The sequence below is a fragment of the Kogia breviceps genome, chromosome 7, assembly GCF_026419965.1.
Source record: "Kogia breviceps isolate mKogBre1 chromosome 7, mKogBre1 haplotype 1, whole genome shotgun sequence".
NCBI lineage: Eukaryota > Metazoa > Chordata > Mammalia > Artiodactyla > Physeteridae > Kogia > Kogia breviceps.
This window is the reverse complement of record NC_081316.1, coordinates 12664718-12683574: the sequence shown is the minus strand read 5'-3', so window position 1 is coordinate 12683574 and position 18857 is coordinate 12664718. Positions and strand designations below refer to the sequence as shown.

General features: G+C 50.8%; 1 protein-coding gene and 1 long non-coding RNA gene across 3 annotated transcripts in view; one reads left to right on the top strand and one right to left on the bottom strand.

Moving 5' to 3' along the window:
- The first annotated feature begins 3405 nt into the window (after positions 1–3405).
- Positions 3406–18857, top strand: part of LOC136794467 (uncharacterized) — a 48694-nt gene continuing 33242 nt past the window's right edge. Inside the window, exons 1-3 of the long non-coding RNA XR_010841259.1 lie at positions 3406–3482; positions 14175–14260; positions 17663–17772. This is a non-coding gene — a long non-coding RNA (uncharacterized lncRNA). The remainder of the gene's footprint in view (positions 3483–14174; positions 14261–17662; positions 17773–18857) is intronic.
- Positions 3610–18752, bottom strand: LOC131760481 (pregnancy-associated glycoprotein 2-like). 2 transcript variants are annotated; one of them, XM_067037347.1, is made up of 10 exons: positions 18654–18752; positions 14583–14693; positions 11408–11558; positions 9862–9979; positions 9648–9766; positions 8220–8413; positions 7413–7529; positions 5780–5921; positions 5590–5688; positions 3610–3919 (listed from the first exon to the last, which is right to left on the bottom strand). In XM_067037347.1, the coding sequence occupies exons 3-10, from the start codon at positions 11531–11533 to the stop codon at positions 3767–3769; spliced, it is 1068 nt and encodes a 355-aa protein (XP_066893448.1). In that variant the 5' UTR covers positions 11534–11558; positions 14583–14693; positions 18654–18752; the 3' UTR covers positions 3610–3766. The 2 variants fall into 2 exon arrangements, with proteins under 2 accessions (XP_066893448.1, XP_066893449.1); XM_067037348.1 differs by lacking the exons at positions 14583–14693; positions 18654–18752 and adding an exon at positions 14117–14360.

Below are 18857 nucleotides of genomic sequence, written 5' to 3'. Positions count from 1 at the left end.
TAACTGAAACTTCAAACCAGATGAATAGCAACTCCACATTTCCCCCATCCCTGACCCCTGACAACCATCATTTTACTCTCTGCTTCTATGAGTTTGACTATTTGAGACACCTTGTATGGGTGGCATCATACTGTACTCCCCCTTCTGTATTTGTCTGCTTATCTCACTGAGCATAACGTCCTCAAGTTTCATCTATGTTGTTGAAAATGGCAAGATTTCCTTCTTTTTTAAAGGCTCAATAATATTCCATTCTATATCTCTACCACATTTCCTTTATCCATTCAACTGTTGATGGAGCTAAGTTGTTTCCACATCTTGGCTATTGTGAATGATGTTGCAACGCACATGACAGGACAAATATCCCCTTGAGATCATGGTGTTAAGTTTTTGGAACACATACCCAGAAGTGGGATTGCTGGATCAAAGAGTAATTCTCTTTTTAAGTTTCTGAGGAACCTCCATTCTGTTTTCCAGCGGCTACACCATTTCACATCCCCGCCAACAGTGTACAGGGTTCCACGTCCTCGACAACACCTGTTATCTTTTGTTTTTTGATAATGACCATCCTGATAGATGGGAGATGGTATGTCATTGTCATTTGATTTGTATTTTCTTGATGATGAGTGAGGGAGGAACTATCCTTACCCCAAACTTACAGGATGGGAAACTGATGTCCAGAGATGAACTGGTAGGTCATCTACCAGTCACATGACTGGTAGGGGTCAGAGGTGGGATTTGAACCCAGGCAGAAAAGCTCCCGGATGTACATGCCTGGCGAGTACGCTGCACTGTCTTCCACGTGGTTAGCAAACCTGGGATCAGGCTGTTTTGTATTCTGTTCTTTTTTCTCAATGTCATACTGGAATGATTTCTCATAACATTAAATATTCTGCTGAAACACAATTTTAAGGCGGTTGGTTGCATGATGGCCTATCTATGCTGTGGACAGTTTATGTTTAATGGGCCTGGGATGCCCCCAATTTTCCCTTTTGTAGGCGACTCTGAGGGCTACACCCCTGCTTATTTATGTTTGAAGGTGCTTCTGATGATCGCTTTAGCATAAACCTTAGATGCAAAATTACTGGGACAAAGACCATACATCTTTTAAGAACAAGTCGTTCCAGAAAGAGTGTTCCAATTTAGACTCTTTCAAGACGGTTCAAGATCTACCTTTTTCCTGTTTTTTCCACCTTTTCTCTCACCGGTGGCTATAAATCTCTTTGGTCTGCATTGGGTAAAGGATAAAAGTGGAAGGTGGGGCAAGATTGTTGCTTTCAAGATCAGACTTTGGGACTTCCCTTGGAGGTCCAGTGGTTAAGAGTCCACAATTCCAAGGCAGGCAATGTGGGTTTGATCCATTGTTGGGGAACTAAGATCCCACATGCTATGCAGCACGGACAAAAAAATATAAATAAAATTAAAAAGTTGATGAAGATCAGAATTTATCCTCATGTTGGTAGCACAGGCTACAAACATAGAGCCTCAGGAACAGTGGGCTCATTAACAGACACAGCTCCAGCCCTGGGCTTAGGCTCATCTAGGGAAGCAGAGCCTGACTTTTTCTGATTCATATTACGGCAGTAAGCCACGCTGACACCATATGTCTCCTGACACGGATGCAGCAGCGCGTTCCAGTGGAAGCATCTACCAATTCATCCATTCATTTATTCAACATGTATTTATTGAGGGCCTACCATGTGCCTGTAACCAGTACTGGAGCCGGAAGATTGGAGGAGACTTCCTTCATCTGTACAATGGGGGTCATGCCCCGCAGGGGCTCATGGGGAGACAGTGAAATGGCATATGTAATTAACCAGAGCTCTTATTCTTACTCTTATTGGTAGTTTCTCGTCAATAGAGACATTGCTTATGGTTCCATGAAAACCACTTGGAAAATGAGTTTGACAAACTGTTCACTTGAGTCTCCATTAAGCCCAGTGCATGATATTTACTGTCTAAAAAAAAAAGCCATTTCTGCTCTCACCTTTTCCCCCTTTATCAGCTCTGCAACCAGTCCTCTTTCACCCACCTCAAGCCGATCATAATCCAGTGCCATCCCAGAGGGACCAGGCACACGTAATCGTGGACCTACGGCAGATCTGCACAGAGAAGGTAACTGCAAGGCTTAGGGGTGTGTTTCAGGGTGGGGAGACAAGACGGAAGTTAATGCCCCGCTCTCGCCCTACTGCATCTGCATCCTTTCCCTGGTCCCTGAAGAGGAAACTCCTCACTCCTCTGGCCCCTACCCACACCTGTGTTGTTTTCTCCGTCTGGCCCTCCCCATCGGGGGTTGTCTCTTTATCTGTCTCCATGAATCGGTGGTGGGTTCCTAACCCAGCCCTCTATCCCTGGGGTCCACCACAGCACCTGGCACATAGTAGGTGCTCAGTAAATCTGTCCCGAATGAAAAGATGAGGAAGGAAGGGAGTCGTCCCTTTCGCTGATTGGTTTTGCCCGAGTAAAGGCCCATAGTGTGCGTTGCGTCGGGTGTGTTTTCCTCCGTGTTTGTTCTTTCCTGCTCCTTCTCTCATGTGGGTCTCCCTCCACCTCTCACCCCTGCTGTCCCCAGCCTGGGCCTCTGCTTCCACGTAGGAAGAAGTGATGCTTCCACTCCAAATGTGCCAAACCATGGCAGCTCGAACCAGTGGTTTGTAGCTCTGCCCCTGGAGGGAGCTCAGAAAGGCCGAAGGCTGAGTGCGTCCTGGGGCCCTTTTACAGGCGTGGCATCCTCCCCAGCAGCCTTGGAGGCCACGGGAAGGAGCCTGCTGGGCCCTCGAGGGGCGGGCATGGCTCGGGGATCCGCACGGCCCGTCACTTGCGAAGTGGGACTGGAAAGGACACTGCAGGTGTGGGTGGCAGAGAGCTGGTGACTGGGGTGGGGGACAAGGGGGAACCATCCAGCTTCAAGGGCCTCACCCAGAACCCCCCTGGAGCAGAAGGCCACTGCCAAAGGTCCTGTGAGATGGGAAGAGTAGAATCTATTTTTATTACCCGTTACCGTCGCTCCGAATGAGGAGGGGGCGGAGTTGGTGGGGGCCGTCACAACTGGTCCGCCGCCTAGAACACCCCCGCCACTTCCTTCGCGGCTGCCTCGCCCCAGCTGCAGTCACGTGTTGCCGGAGGAGACGGTCAGTCACGTTGGGCAGGGCCACGTGATCAAGTAAAGCCAATCATAGTACCCCCAAGCCCCCCGCCAGGATGGTTGGTCCAGGGCTGGACACGTGATCTGAGGTGGACCAATCAGAGGCCTCTTTGGTATCCGGAAGTTTTTCTGAGCTTCTTTCTTTAGGGATTAGACGCGTTAGGGATATATGTGTAGAAGTGTGAGGAAAGAAAGTTGTCAGGCTCAGAGAATCAAACATGAGAGACGGGAAAGAGTGAGGGAGAGGAGGGAGCTGATGGCTGCTGATTTCTTGGGTCCAGTCACTGAGATCTTTGCATCTGCTGTGGTTCCTGTGTCCCGGATCCCGAGCGTCCTTCCCGTAAGTCTCCCCTTTCCGTGAAGCCAGTTGGAGTTTGGCTCCTCTCACTTGTGGTTCTGACTAGGTTCTAGATCCTGCCCGATTATGATGCACCTCCCCGACCCAAACAGAGGCACCCATTTGTATTAGCACCATTGAGAACGGAAACTTTTATTCTTTGCTGAGAATGGGGATTTGCAGAGCACCAAACACAGTCCACCGCCACCCCTGGGTGGGAGTGCCCTACGTGTGAGCGAGTGTGTGTTTGGAGGGGGCCTGATTGATTGCTGAAGCGGCCCCAGCCTTTACACTGCGGGAGCCAGGCCAACCCTGTTGTTTCCCTGATCGTAAGCCGAGAAATACAGCCTCAGGAAGACGTCGCCCAGGATCCAGGTCTCCGACCGGCTTACGTTCTCTGTGCCCCCTGCCAAGCTGCTGAGGCAGAGGCCTTGAAGGCTCTGGGGGAGACGGAAATGCACACCAGTCAGCCTGAGCCCTTACCTGCCACCCTCTCGGCATCCAGAGCCGGCAGCTTCTTAGTTTTATTTCCCTCCTTTGGTAAGAACCAAGTGGCTCTCTCAGCAGCTGCGGAAGTGGGGTGCCCATCCAAGACCAAGAACGGCCAAGACGTGTGGCTGCTGTGAGGGAGGGGGGCTGGGGGAGGGGAGGACTGGGAGTTTGGGATTAGCAGATGCCACGTACTATAGAGAGGATGGATAAACCAAAAGGTCCTACTGTATAGCACAGGGAACTCTATTCAGTATCCCGTGATAAACTGTAGTGGAAAAGAATACAAATACATGTATAACTGAGTCAGTTTGCTGTACAGCAGAAATTCACACCACATTGTCTATCAACTGTACTTGAATACAATTTTAAAGAAGAGAGCAAGAATGGCCTGTAGTTCCCCTCATACTGTGCTGTTTCTTTCCTTCTGACCCATGCTCGCTGTTTTCTCTGCAGGGAATGCCTTTGCTTCTCCCTCTTCCCCAGACCCGTTCTTTTTTTTTTTTTTTTGTGGTATGCGGGCCTCTCACTGCTGTGGCCTCTCCCGTTGCGGAGCACAGGCTCCGGACGCGCAGGCCTAGCGGCCATGGCTCACGGGCTTAGTTGCTTCGCGGCATGTGGGATCTTCCCGGACCAGGGCACGAACCCGTGACCCCTGCATCGGCAGGCGGACCCTCAACCACTGCGCCACCAGGGAAGCCCCAGACCCATTCTTAGAGACTGTGCTCAGCCCCTCTAGGAAGCCTTCCCGGCCCCGCGCTCACCCTCCCTGGCCACTCCAGGCGGGCTTGGGAGACTTACCCTGTGCTCCCCAGTGGAGAGCCAACATCACTCTAATCTGCGCCGGGCAGCCCTTGGCTCCGCCCCCGGGGGTGCCGTTTGCATGGGGTCCAGTGATTTGCCTGGACGCATGCAGGCCTCCTCGGGCCTCCATGAGGCTGGGGGTTTAGAATGACTGAAATTCCCTCTCTTCCTCAAAGCCTTCCTGGAGCCCATCAGCCTCCTCTGAACTCCCATAGGGAGCTGACGTTAAGCCTCAGCCCTGTGTGAGGGCCATGCAGTCACTGTGCACCCTGAATTCCCGCGAGCATGCAGCCTCCCCACAGAGGGGTCTGGTACCCCAACTCACAGAGTGGGAACCGGGGCTTAGCAAGGGGAAGTGGCAGGCGAGGTCTAGGGTAACCATGTCATTTGTCATCCAAACCAGGACACTTTCGAGGTGGGAGGGAGACCGTTAACCATTACGGTGGGACAACACACTGAGACTGTGCCCGCCCCCCCCCCGTCACTGGGCCTATCGAGGGATTGCTCGAGCTGACTTTCCGTGTTCATCCGTGTGAGGGCTCTGGTTGAACGGAAGCTCCTTGAGGGCAGAGGCCCTTAGCATTCCCTTCTCCCTGTGCCTCGCACCAGGCCGGCACGGGGTGGTGTCCCATTGATTTCAGGATGATGGAAGTCCTAGACTGCCCCTTACTCTCAAGTGGTTGGTTTTGTGGGAGGCACTGGCCCAGCCACAGGGGCTCTGCGGCATCTGCAATGGTGTGGCATGGCCTGCACAGGGCCCCCGCCTGCAAGCAGGAGCCCAAGGGTTCCTGCAATTCCACCAGGGTTGGCCCTTCACCTTTCTGATGTAGGCTTGAGGGGGCACTGGGTAGTCCTTGCCGTTGATGGTGAAGACGATACTAGGCAGGCTAGCCACAGAGCTACATGAAACCGCAAACTGTTAGAGAAAGAGGGAGAGAGAGGGGTTGGCCCAGGAGCTCCCTGGTGTGTGGAGAGCCCCGGGGTGACCCTGTGGCAGGACCCTTCACCTCGTGACCGACGGGGCTGGCGCTGATGAGCATCTGGATGGCAGTGATCAGTTTGCTTGGGCCAAGCAAGAACGAGGTCCCAGTATCCAAAATGCCCTCGCAGCCGTGGAGACAACCAAAAACCACACCGTTCATGGTGATGCTGAGAGACAGTGGGACAAAGTGGACACCACGATCACCCTGAAGTCTCCCCCCACCACTTCTCCCCTCCCTGACTGTCTCCCTTCAGCTCATGCCCTGACTCTGTTTTCCTTTGCTCTGGTCACCTAAGCTTCGTTGACTTCCTTTCAGTTCCTGAATGCATCGGGCTCTTTGGTGCCTCAGGGCCTTGGCATGTGCTGGTCGCCCTTCCTAGAAAACCCCCATCCCCTTTGTCTAGCTAATTTCTCCTCATCTTCCAGGTTCCAGCTCACTTGTCACTTTTTCAGGGAATTCTTCCTCCCCAGACTAGATCAGGCTCCTGTCTTGGTCACTCTCTGTAGACTCTTCCTCATTTCTATCATGTACTGAAGTAGAAATTCATTATTATGTGTGTGACTCGTTTCATGTACGTCTGCCTTACTAGATGTAAGGGCAAGTTGTAGCCTCAGTGCCTCTCTCAAGTGCCTAGCACACAGCGGATGCACAATGTATGTTTGTTGAATGAATGAATGAATGAAAAAATGGATGAGGAACAACCAGAGCCCTGTATGTGCTGTGTGGCCAATAATGGGTCCACCCACACAGTGAAGATGGAGGTTCTCTGGGGCAGAGGATGCTGAGAGTAGGGGTGCCCTGGGAGAGGCTGTCTCCCAGCATGGTCCACTCACGCAGCTCAGACACTGAGGCCCCTGGTCAGGCGATGCCTGAGCTAGCCCAGGGGCCTCCAAAGGACACGTAAGCTTTTGTCTGAGGGTATCACTCAGAATCCCGTCAATTATTGTCCCTTGCTCTCAGGCCACTCCTGGATCCCTGCTTCCTGATTATCTCTGTCACAGCCCCTGCCCTACTGTGTGCCCGGGATGGGGGGTGGTGGCTCCGGGTGGTGGGAGTGTGTCTTTGTATGAGTTGCTTTCAGGTCTCAAGAATGCAGCCAACCTCTCTCCACTGCCCGGGAGCTTCTCCCTAAGGAAACCAGTTTTCCTGGCTTGTCCAGGACTTTCCCTGTTTTGAAACTGGTAGTTTTGTGTAGTGAGAACTCCCTCGGTCCCGGGTAACCCTAGACAGTTGGTCAGCTTATCACAACCCTGTTCAGCTGGTGAAATCCTGCCTGATCCTCTTGTCACTGCACTTTGGGGTCTTCAAAGCTTGCTCCCTGCCTCACAGCGTGGTGGCTGCAGCCGTCTCGGGCTGCACACGTCTCTCTGAACCCTGTTCAGGACCCTGGTCAGAGCCCTGGTCAGGGGCCTGGAGTGATTATGAACCAACCCATGGGTGGTGTGTGTACCTGTGTGTCTGTGTGTGTGTCTGTGTGTGTGTGTCTGTGTGTGTGTCTGTGCCTGTTTACATGTGTGCCTAGGTGTGTGTTTATACATGTGTCTTTTGGGGGGGAGCGTATGTCTGTGTGAGTGCGTGTCTGCGTTGTGTGTCTGCACGTGTCCGTGTGCACGTGTGGGAGCGTCGCTTGAGGTGGCCCTCAGAGGGGCAGGCTTACCGGCTCATGGTTATCTGCCAGTAGTGGGTTCGGGACACTGGTATCCACTGGAGCTCTCCTTTGTGGTAGCGGTGGTCCACCCCGCCAAGCATCACCACGCTCCCATTCTCCTTCTGGCTGAGGAGAGAAGGAAGGGTGAGGGCTCCTTGTAGGAGAATAACGGCAGGCACTGTCTGAGGGCTGTGCTTCTCCGCCCGTGCGAGGCACTGCTAGGAGCCCCATGTTACACAGACGGAAATCGAGGCCCGGAGGGATTGAGGACCTGTCCGAGGTCGGTCAGCGACTAATGAGTGTGTGTGACCTGTGCCCGCCACGGGGCCTCCCCCTCAGCAGGTCCCTGCGCCCCTGCTCTCCCTGTCTTGAATTTCCTAACACTCTCTGAACCAGACGCCCCACGTTTTCATTTCGCACTGGCGCCTGCGAATCGTGCAGCCGCTTCTGGGCTCCCGGTGAAATGTTAGGAGGAAAGCTTCCCGCCGTCGCTCTCCTTCCTTCCATATCAGATCCATCAGCACATCCCGTTGCCTTTTCCTCCAACCTGCATCCTGACCCCTCCCACCGCTCCCGCTCCTCCCTTCACACCCCCTGGACCAAGCTGCTGCCCCTGAGCCCTGGGTGAGCATGGCCGCGTTCCCATGAAACTTTTCTTACAAAAACCAGGGGCGGGGCCACATGTGGGGGCGGGGCCACAGTCATCCCGGGCTAGACTGTCTCTCAGGAAACTTCTGGATCAGGTAGACTACAACTTTTCACGCACCTGAAAGCATCTTACAGCTGACGTAGAGCGCTTGTCCCGTTCAGACTTACGTGCTCAAGTAGAAGGCAAAGACAGGCTGAATAATTTGGCCTCGTCTCTTCAGGTTGTCGAAGACGGGGGTGGTCCCTTGGATGGCGAGGCTGCGGTAGCCCAAGCCCAGGATGCCATCGAAGGGTGCGTGTTCCATCCCAAACTGTGACTGGCTCAGGGCAAACGGCTGGACCACATCGACCAGCTTCCCGATCTGTGGGAGAAGAGAATGTCCCCACATAAAGGTTTGGGAAGTGGGGCGGGGGCTGGGTTGGGATGGAGATGCCATGAGCACCACAGAGAGGAACTGAGGCCTGGCCGTGCCCTGGGTTGACCTCAGATGGTTAGACCAAGCTGGGACTGGAATTTGGGTTCCACTGGTGCAGGGCTGTGGCTTTTAACCAACACCTGCCCTTCCTGCAAACAGTATCGGAAGTGAGTCAAATTCGCGTCATGCCTTCTGTGCTGGTGGGGAAACTGAGGCTCAGGACGGGACCAAATGGTTCCCACTTGAGGACCAAGTGAGCAGAGAGCTGGATAGTCTTCTCTTTGGCATCACTATGATCTGATGAGCGAAATGGACTGAGTTCATTGCAGTGCATCATGGTTTTTGCATCTGCCCAGGAAGACAGAAGCCCATTTTACAATGTCGCTGCCAGGGTTCTTATGAATATTCTGCCTGGGAAACACGCTTTGGGGATGTGTTTGCGTGTGCGTGTGTGTGTGTGTGTGTGTGACAGAGAGAGAGAGAGAGAGAGAGAGAGAGAGAGAGAGAACTCAGGCCCTTTGGGGGATGCAGGCCATACTTTTTATTAGACACTCAAAGGCCCCCTCTTACGGCCCCCCCCTTATCAGGCCCCTCCCACATCTGTGGCCCCCTGCTTTCCCTGTCCGGATTCCCGAAGCCCTCAGTTTCCCTCAAGGGCCCAAGATCAGTTTTATCCTCTCCCCAAATACCGCACACCAGCCTGAATCCTGACTGGCCAGCCCAGCTCCACCGTTTTTCTGATGCCTGACCTTGGCGAGGCCCTGGCTTTCTGCACCTCAGTTCCCTCATCTGTATAATGGAGCTAATCATAGCACTGGCTGTGTGGGGTTGCTGCAGGATTAAACGAGTTGTTACCATGAAAGTACCTAGCACGGTCTGAGGATATAAGAGTGGGTGCTTTTTTCCCCTCTCTCCCTGCTCCCAGCCAAACGAACCTGGAGCTGCTCATGGGCAAAGCAGCTGCAAATCCACACCCCAAGCCACTCTCTGGGTCAGCCATTCTGGGAGTTTGTGTGTCAGCAGGGACGCTGTCTCCCAAGGGACACAGCACTGTGGGGTGGGTGGCCAGCCACTCGGGGACTTTGGGAAAGACGGGCCCTGCCAGTTGGCCCTGCATCTGTTTTGTAAGCTGCGGTTGCTCCCAGGGCCAGCCCTGACTCGACTTCTGGTTTCCAGTTACCCGAACAGTGTCGTAGCCAAGAAATCCAACCATCCTCCCGGAGCCGTAGGTGAGGTCGACGGGCATGCCCGAGAGCCGGAAGGTGGTGGACTTGAAAGGATTGAAGACCTTGTGTGTATCTGCGGACACAAGAGATGTGTTCCCGTCGGGTGCCAGGGACGGAGAAGGGGGTGGGAGGGGGAGTACACGATGGGCGGGGGGTGCAGGTACTCACGGCAGGGGGCACTGTCGCAGTAGGTGGAGGGCACCCACAGGTCAGCTGAGCCGGTGTCAAACACGACCTTGAACTGCTGAGGGGGCGTTCCAATGGTGATGTTGCCGACATAGGCTAGCTACAGGGGCCGGGGAGGGGTGCTGTGGTCAGGCCTGGTCGCCCTGGCCGCCCGCGATTCCCAGAATGCTGCTTCCCTCGAGGTGTCCTCTGTCTCCTAAGATCACTTTCTAACCGCCCCACCTCACAGCCTCTGCTCAGACCGGTGCCTTCATTTGATTTTTTTCTTTTTTTTCTCCATGCGAGCTCTTAGATCCCTGACCAGGGATGAAACCCGGTCCTCCTGCAGTGGAAGCGCAGAGTCTTAAGCACTGCACCTCCAGGCGAGTCCTGGTGCGTTCATTTGAGAAGCTCTCCAGTCTCCCCTTTAAGGCCCAGCCTGTTTCTTTCTCCAGTTGACCCTCCTAGGTCACCCCAGGCCACCTCCTCTAAGCTCAGACCATGTCCTATCACCACCACGCTGCTGGCCCTTTTATTTGACATGTATTTACTCTTTGCCTATCACTCAGGCTGTCCTTCCTATGCATTCTTTTCTTTTTTGTGGGGGCGGGGTACGCGGGACTCTCACTGTTGTGGCCTCTCCCATTGCGGAGCACAGGCTCCGGATGCGCAGGCGCAGCGGCCATGGCTAACGAGCCCGGCCGCTCCGCGGCGTGTGGGATCTTCCCGGACCGGGGCACGAACCCGTGTCCCCTGCATCGGCAGGCGGATTCTCAACCACTGCGCCACCAGGGAAGCCCTTGTCCTATGCATTGTTGATGAAGAGATGAGACTTTTTCTTAAAATCAATAACAATAACCATAGTGTTAGATTTTTATGGTGTCACAGGCCATAGGGGCTCAGTAACTTTTTACTGGTGTCCTTCTTGGATCTGCGGAGGCTGACCTTTGTCTGCCTGGGGTTTCATTCTTGATTTGCAGTTGCCTTTATTTTTTTTTATTTTTATTTTTATTTTTTTTGCGGTATGCGGGCCTCTCACTGTTGTGGCCTCTCCCATTGCGGAGCACAGGCTCCGGACGCGCAGGCCCAGCGGCCATGGCTCACGGGCTTAGTTGCTCCGCGGCATGTGGGATCTTCCCGGACCAGGGCACGAACCCGTGTCTCCTGCATCGGCAGGCGGACTCTCAACCACTGCGCCACCAGGGAAGCCCTGCAGTTGGCTTTATGATCAGGCATGGCTCACCTTTCATCTGTAACTCAGTGGCCCACCTGGTTCAGGAGGAACCGTCTCCCTCAAACTAGTGACATATCTTTGGCAAGAAACGGATGTTCACCTGCCACCTGGTCATTGCTGGGCCCAGTTACCACCGACCAAGAGTCGAGGATGAGAGTGCCTTCTTCTCTGGGAATGGGGTCCCTATTCCCCAGTGTTTCTGCTTCCTGCAGGAGCCCTAGCCTCAACACACCGCCTGGTGCCACCAGATGAACCCCAGTGCCCGGCCAGAGCGCCACGGGGCGCTGTAGAGTGCCATCCGCCCAACTCACTCACATCCAGGTAGTTCTTCAGGGGATGAAGAGACAATTTCGGGTCATGAGCGACATTCTGGGACCTGTCGTCATTGTTCATCGCCAGGAAGTTTGTCAGCAAGTTTTTTTCCCTGAGGGTTTCTCTCATGGTCTTGGTCTTTGTTAGAGGGATTCTTTCACCGAGCATTGGGAAAAGGAAACAGAGAAGGGGCAGCAATCAGCTGTGTTATAGTATGACTGTCATTCCTTGCATTGTAATGGCACTGTGTATTTTCCAGGCATTTTTTATGAGTGTCCTCTCATTATCAGGACGCTACGCAAAGGCGATGGCAAATACCTAGATTTGAACACAGGTACTGTTGTGTAAACTTGGGTAAACCATATAACCATTTGGAGTCTCAGTTTCCCCATCGGTAGGTAAAAACGTGGAATATAATAACCCCCATCGCCCGTATAGAATGCTTTGGGTATTAAGTGAGATGATGTATGTAATGTACCTGATACGCAAGAAGTGTCAGCAATGACAGCCATTCCCATTGCTATTGCATCCGAATGTATCTTTTTCAAAGAAGTTCTGGGAAGGAATCTGAAGGGGGATCATTATCCTCTTTTTACAGGCGAGGAATTTTAAATGCAGGGAGTTTGTGACTTGGCTGTGGTCACACTGCCTGTTAGAGGTAAATCCGCCTAGAAGTAGCCTTCCAGATCTTTCTTCAGGGCTCAAGCAGAAGAGAGGGGTGAGAGAGGAAGCCAGGAGATGGGGAAATATTAGGGAAATTAAGAAGCTAGAGAAGCAAGGAAGAGTCAAAGTAGAAAAACAAAACTAAAACAAAAACGAAAACTCAGAGAGTTCTACGTGCACAGAGACATCCAAGGAGGAGGGAGAGATAAAAGAGAGAGATACAGAGATGAATATACAGACACATACACACAGAAATGGAGAGAGAGCAGAGAGAAGACCTAGAAGCAATCACAGGAAAATGCCGTTCATAGGACCACACTTACAGTTGCACAGGTTGTGCACTGAGCAATTCCAAGGAGTGCCATTTTCACATAAGTCACGATGTGACTGGCACCCCCAGAGTTGTGCAGCCCTGCAGGCCTACCCCAAGACCCTTGGGCCCCACGTTGCCCATGGCAAGGTACTCATCAATAAGTGAGAGTTGAACTTCAAGACTGTCAGGGAATGATTACATTCCCTTGTAACCCTGATGGGTGGAAGAATAAGAGGACAAGGAAAACCCCAGAAAGAGAGATGATGCCACTTACGGTCCCCGTACTTACACAACTAGGCACTCAGAGAGGGCCACCAGCCCAAGGATCCCAAGCCACTTCATGCTTCTTTCCTGCGCCCAAGTACTCAGGAAAGAGTGAGTTCTGAGCATGCAGTGGTGGCCAAGGGCTCCTAGTTATATATGCTCTGACATGCCCTAATTGTCCCCTTTAGGCCATTAATGGATCTGATTAGAAATACGAACCAGTCGATAAAATCTTTACCTCCATCAGTGTCTGTGGGGAGTGGAATTGGAAAATTCTCAGAATACAGAGATTTCTACCGTAATCTCTTCCTTGGGGCTTGGCTGAAAAACCAAACTAAACTGCACGGACTAAGAGTGGGGAGACTGTTGCCGACTTGGAGATAAAACACTGCTAATAACGTGATAAAAGTAAATGCTAGGGGCCATGCTTGGGGACATTCACGATCTCATGTGGTTTTCTGAGCAACTTCATGAAGCATGTGTTGCTGTCCTCAGGTGGAGAGGAGATTGCTAGGAGGAAAAGAGTTCAAATGGCAAAGTGAAGACTTTAGGGGCAGCCCAGTGACATACGAATGGCTTTACGTAGTGGGACGGATGGCACAGATCAGGGGCACCTAGGATGTTAATCTGCATCAAAGATCTGGGCTAGAGTAGTATTACAATTGCACAGTTTCACTGTTGAGAGAAATGTGATACATGCATCCACAAGATGCTTTATATCGTCCAACAAACCTACACGGAGGACCCTGTGTGCTTGGGTGTAGATCAGATGCTGGAAAGTCAAAGTCAAGTAAGACACAGGAGGTCCTTATCTTCAGGGAGCTAGCAGTCTTGGGCAGTTCTCACAAACTCATGACCCAGGAGGCAAGAAAAATGAATGGAAGGGCTGGGTGGGCATCAGCGAATCGGGGCAGCCCACGCCCTACCACAGGGGGCAGTCTCTCCTCGGCTCCCACCAGTGGCTGCCATCCTGGAGAGCAGGCTGGTTGGCAAGTTTTCAAGCGAAGTCAGAAGTCTGGATATTTATTTTTAGTCTGGTAAAATTCCCTGATTTTAAATGTTAGCGACTATTTTTTTTGTTTTTTCAAAAAACATAGTGTGAGCCAAACCTCAAACAACTAACTGTGTGCTGGATTCAGCCTGCAGGCTGTGCAGGGTTTTATTTCTGGCCTAGAGGTGGGAGTAGAGAGGGGGTTCAATTCATGTTGTTCGAATGAGTAAGAGACCGAATGCATCTGAACCATGTTAATTTCCCTTCCTTTCGTAAAGAAAGATGACCAGGGTCACATAAACCAATGAATTTAATAATGTCCACTTGCTGAGCATCTGATATAATTCCCCACTGGATCCATGCCTTGAAACATTTTCTCTACGGAACCAAGCATGCAAAGAACTAACTTCTGTCTTATCAGTCAGAGAAGACAAAAAAGACCACTCAGAGCTCCTGCTCAGCCTGAGATGAACAGGGTTACCTGTTAAACTGTTATTCCAGCCGAAGCAAAGATGATGGAGTTTTATGCTTCCTTCCAGGATTCCCAAGACCTGGGTGTTCCTGCGTGAGATCCATCCAGGCCTGTCCCTTGGGTAGAACAACGGGAGGCTGGCCTGGTCACCAGGTGGGTGATAGATTGGGTGCTGCGTCTTCCTACTCATTTCTGCACATTGTTAAAATTCAGTTTTGGTGGTTCAGTCCCTACGGAGGGGATCTGACGGCAACTAGCAAGTGAACACACACTATAGCATTTAGCTCGGCAATTCTACTTCTAGGGATCTATCCCAAAGACACACTGGCAAAAATACAGAAAGACATATGTACAAGCCATTCACTACAACACTGTTTGTAAAAGGAAAAGATTAGAAACTTAGAAAAAATATATATATATAAAAAAAGACAAAGATAAAAAAAGTAAAAAAAAAAAAAAAAGATTAGAAACTTACCTGTAGTGACCATGCACGAGGGGGAGTGTTCAATAAGGCACCGGGCATCTGAACAACCAGGCATAATGCAGATGGAGAGAGGCGTGGAATGGGTGAGATCTTCGGGGTGTACTGTTTAGTTTATAAAAAAGGGGAACCAGAAAAGTGCTTATAGTTTGTTACTTTTACATACACATATATGTCTATTTTCAATAAGAAAGAGTTGAAGAATAAACCAAAAACTAAAAAAAAAATTGTAATTTATGGGGGAGCAGCAGGGACGGAACTGTGATTTTTCATCTTTTAGTTTGACTTTGCAACCACGTAAATGTGTTACAGAATCAAAAAAGAGATAAACAAACACATTTGTCGAAATTGAGAACTAGGACAAATGAGCCAAATTCTATCAAGTTGGTGACCTAGCCGCACAGAAGAAAACATTACTTAAGTGGCTTTAAAATACAGAATTTTGACCTACATTCAGAGTGGGATATCTTCTAAGGACAAAGACAAACAAACAAAAACACCCTCCCTCCAAAACAAAATCAAAACCAAAAAACCAAAGAAATCTGAAACTATATCCAACACCTTATTGTTGGTGATATTGCTACTGTTATTTTGAAAGTATCTTATGTATGTTACAGGTTAAAGCAAGCAAGTAAATAACGCCAATGTTGCTATGAAGCAAGACTTTCAGTGGAAGAGAGAAAACATGTTTATGTATAAAACAAAAAGCTTAAGTAAAACCTTGCAGTCTGAAAACTTGAATTGGAAGTATCAGTTTGTACCGATTAATTATTTTCCTTTTTAAAGAAAATCTGTGCTTCCTGGCGCTGCCCTCGGAAAAGCCTAGAAGCAATGGCAACTTGATAACAGTGACTCACTGACTATCCCGAGGACTAGCTTGTGGCCTCTAAACACCATTTGCCACCAGAGGATCTAGAGATTCTTGAAGAGATGCTTGATTTCAGGGCTGGGCCGAGAAATGCACAAGATAAGCGTGGGAATGTTGCAGGACCAGAAAGGTGAGCGCCTGCACAGATCACCAGGGGCCGCACAAAAAGTTCAGGAATCCAGATAAAGAGGCCAGAGTGGGACAATTTTAGCATCACATCAAATCGACTGAAACAAAATTAAATATATAAAAAACCATGACTGGGACTTCCCTGGTGGCTCAGTGTATAAGACTCCGTGCTCTCAATGCAGGGGGCCTGGGTTTGATCCCTGGTCAGGGAACTAGGTCCCACATACCACAACTAAGAGTTCGCATGCCGCAACTAAAGATCCTGCATGCCGCACTGGGAATCCTGAGTGCCGCAACTAAGGCCCGGCACGGCCAAATAACTAAATATAATTTTTGAAAGGCTGAATAATATTCCATTCTATGTCTCTTCCACATTTCCTTTATCCATTCAACTGTTGATGGAGCTAAGTTGTTTCCACATCTTGGCTATTGTGAATGATGTTGCAACGTACGTGACAGGACAAATATCCCCTTGAGATCATGGTGTTAAGTTTTTGGAACACATACCCAGAAGTGGGATTGCTGGATCAAAGAGTAATTCTCTTTTTAAGTTTCTGAGGAACCTCCATTCTGTTTTCCAGCGGCTACACCATTTCACATCCCCGCCAACAGTGTACAGGGTTCCACGTCCTCGACAACACCTGTTATCTTTTGTTTTTTGATAATGACCATCCTGATAGATGGGAGATGGTATGTCATTGTCATTTGATTTGTATTTTCTTGATGATGAGTGAGGGAGGAACTATCCTTACCCCAAACTTACAGGATGGGAAACTGATGTCCAGAGATGAACTGGTAGGTCATCTACCAGTCACATGACTGGTAGGGGTCAGAGGTGGGATTTGAACCCAGGCAGAAAAGCTCCCGGATGTACATGCCTGGCGAGTACGCTGCACTGTCTTCCACGTGGTTAGCAAACCTGGGATCAGGCTGATTTGTATTCTGTTCTTTTTTCTCAATGTCATACTGGAATGATTTCTCATAACATTAAATATTCTGCTGAAACACAATTTTAAGGCGGTTGGTTGCATGATGGCCTATCTATGCTGTGGACACTTTATGTTTAACGGGCCTGGGATGCCCCCAATTTTCCCTTTTGTAGGCGACTCTGAGGGCTACACCCCTGCTTATTTATGTTTGAAGGTGCTTCTGATCATCGCTTTAGCACAAACCTTAGATGCAAAATTACTGGGACAAAGACCATACATCTTTTAAGAACAACTCGTTCCAAAAAGAGTGTTCCAATTTACACTCTTTCAAGAAGTGTTTAAGATCTATCTTTCCCTGTTTTTTCTCTCACCGGTGGCTATAAATCTCTTTGGTCTGCATTGGGTAAAGGACAAAAGTGGAAGGTCGGGGAAGATTGTTGCTTCGAAGGTCAGACTTTGGGACTTAGCTGGCGGTCCAGTGGTTCAGATTCCACACTTCCAATGCAGGGGACATGGGTATGACCCTGGTTGGGGAATTAAGATCCCACATGCTATGCAGCACCGACAAAAAAATATAAATAAAATTAAAAAGTTGATGAAGATCAGAATTTATCCTCATGTTGGTGGCACAGGCTACAAATATAGAGCCTCAGGAACAGTGGGTTCATTAACACACAGCTCCAGCCCTGGCCTTAGGCTCATCTAGGGAAGCAGAGCCTGACTTTTTCTGATTCATATTACGGCAGTAAGCCATGCTGACACCATATGTCTCCCGACACGGATGCAGCAGCGCGTTCCAGTGGAAGCATCTACCAATTCATCCATTCATTTATTCAACATGTATTTATTGAGGGCCTACCATGTGCCTGTAACCAGTACTGGAGCCGGAAGATTGGAGGAGACTTCCTTCATCTGTACAATGGGGGTCATGCCCCGCAGGGGCTCATGGGGAGACAGTGAAATGGCATATGTAATTAACCAGAGCTCTTATTCTTACTCTTATTGGTAGTTTCTCATCAATAGAGACATTGCTTATGGTTCCATGAAGACCACTTGGAAAATGAGTTTGACAAACTGTTCACTTGAGTCTCCATTACTGTCTAAAAAAAAAAAGCCATTTCTGCTCTCACCTTTTCCCCCTTTATCAGCTCTGCAACCAGTCCTCTTTCACCCACCTCAAGCCGATCATAATCCAGTGCCATCCCAGAGGGACCAGGCACACGTAACCGTGGACATACGGCAGATCTGCACAGAGAAGGTAACTGCGAGGCTTAGGGGTGTGTTTCAGGGTGGGGAGACAAGACGGAAGTTAATGCCCCCCTCTCGCCCTACTGCGCATCTGCATCCTTTCCCTGGTCTCTAAAGAGGACACTCCTCACTCCTCTGGCCCCTACCCACACCTGTGTTGTTTTCTCCGTCTGGCCCTCCCCATCGGGGGTTGTCTCTTTATCTGTCTCCATGAATCGGTGGTGGGTTCCTAACCCAGCCCTCTATCCCTGGGGTCCACCACAGCACCTGGCACATAGTAGGTGCTCAGTAAATCTGTCCCGAATGAAAAGATGAGGAAGGAAGGGAGTCGTCCCTTTCGCTGATTGGTCTTGCCCGAGTAAAGGCCCATAGTGTGCGTTGCGTCGGGTGTGTTTTCCTCCGTGTTTGTTCTTTCCTGCTCCTTCTCTCATGTGGGTCTCCCTCCACCTCTGACCCCTGCTGTCCCCAGCCTGGGCCTCTGCTTCCACGTAGGAAGAAGTGATGCTTCCACTCCAAATGTGCCAAACCATGGCAGCTCGAACCAGTGGTTTGTAGCTCTGCCCCTGGAGGGAGCTCGGAAAGGCTGAAGGCTGAGTGCGCCCTGGGGCCCCTTTACAGGCGTGGCATCCTCCCCAGCAGCCTTGGAGGCCACGGGAAGGAGCCTGCTGGGCCCTCGAGGGGCGGGCATGGCTCGGGGATCCGCACGGCCCGTCACTTGCGAAGTGGGACTGGAAAGGACACTGCAGGTGTGGGTGGCAGAGAGCTGGTGACTGGGGTGGGGAACAAGGGGGAACCATCCAGCTTCAAGGGCCTCACCCAGAACCCCCCTGGAGCAGAAGGCCACTGCCAAAGGTCCTGTGAGATGGGAAGAGTAGAATCTATTTTTATTACCCGTTACCGTCGCTCCGAATGAGGAGGGGGCGGAGTTGGTGGGGGCCGTCACAACTGGTCCGCCGCCTAGAACACCCCCGCCACTTCCTTCGCGGCTGCCTCGCCCCAGCTGCAGTCACGTGTTGCCGGAGGAGACGGTCAGTCACGTTGGGCAGGGCCACGTGATCAAGTAAAGCCAATCATAGTACCCCCAAGCCCCCCGCC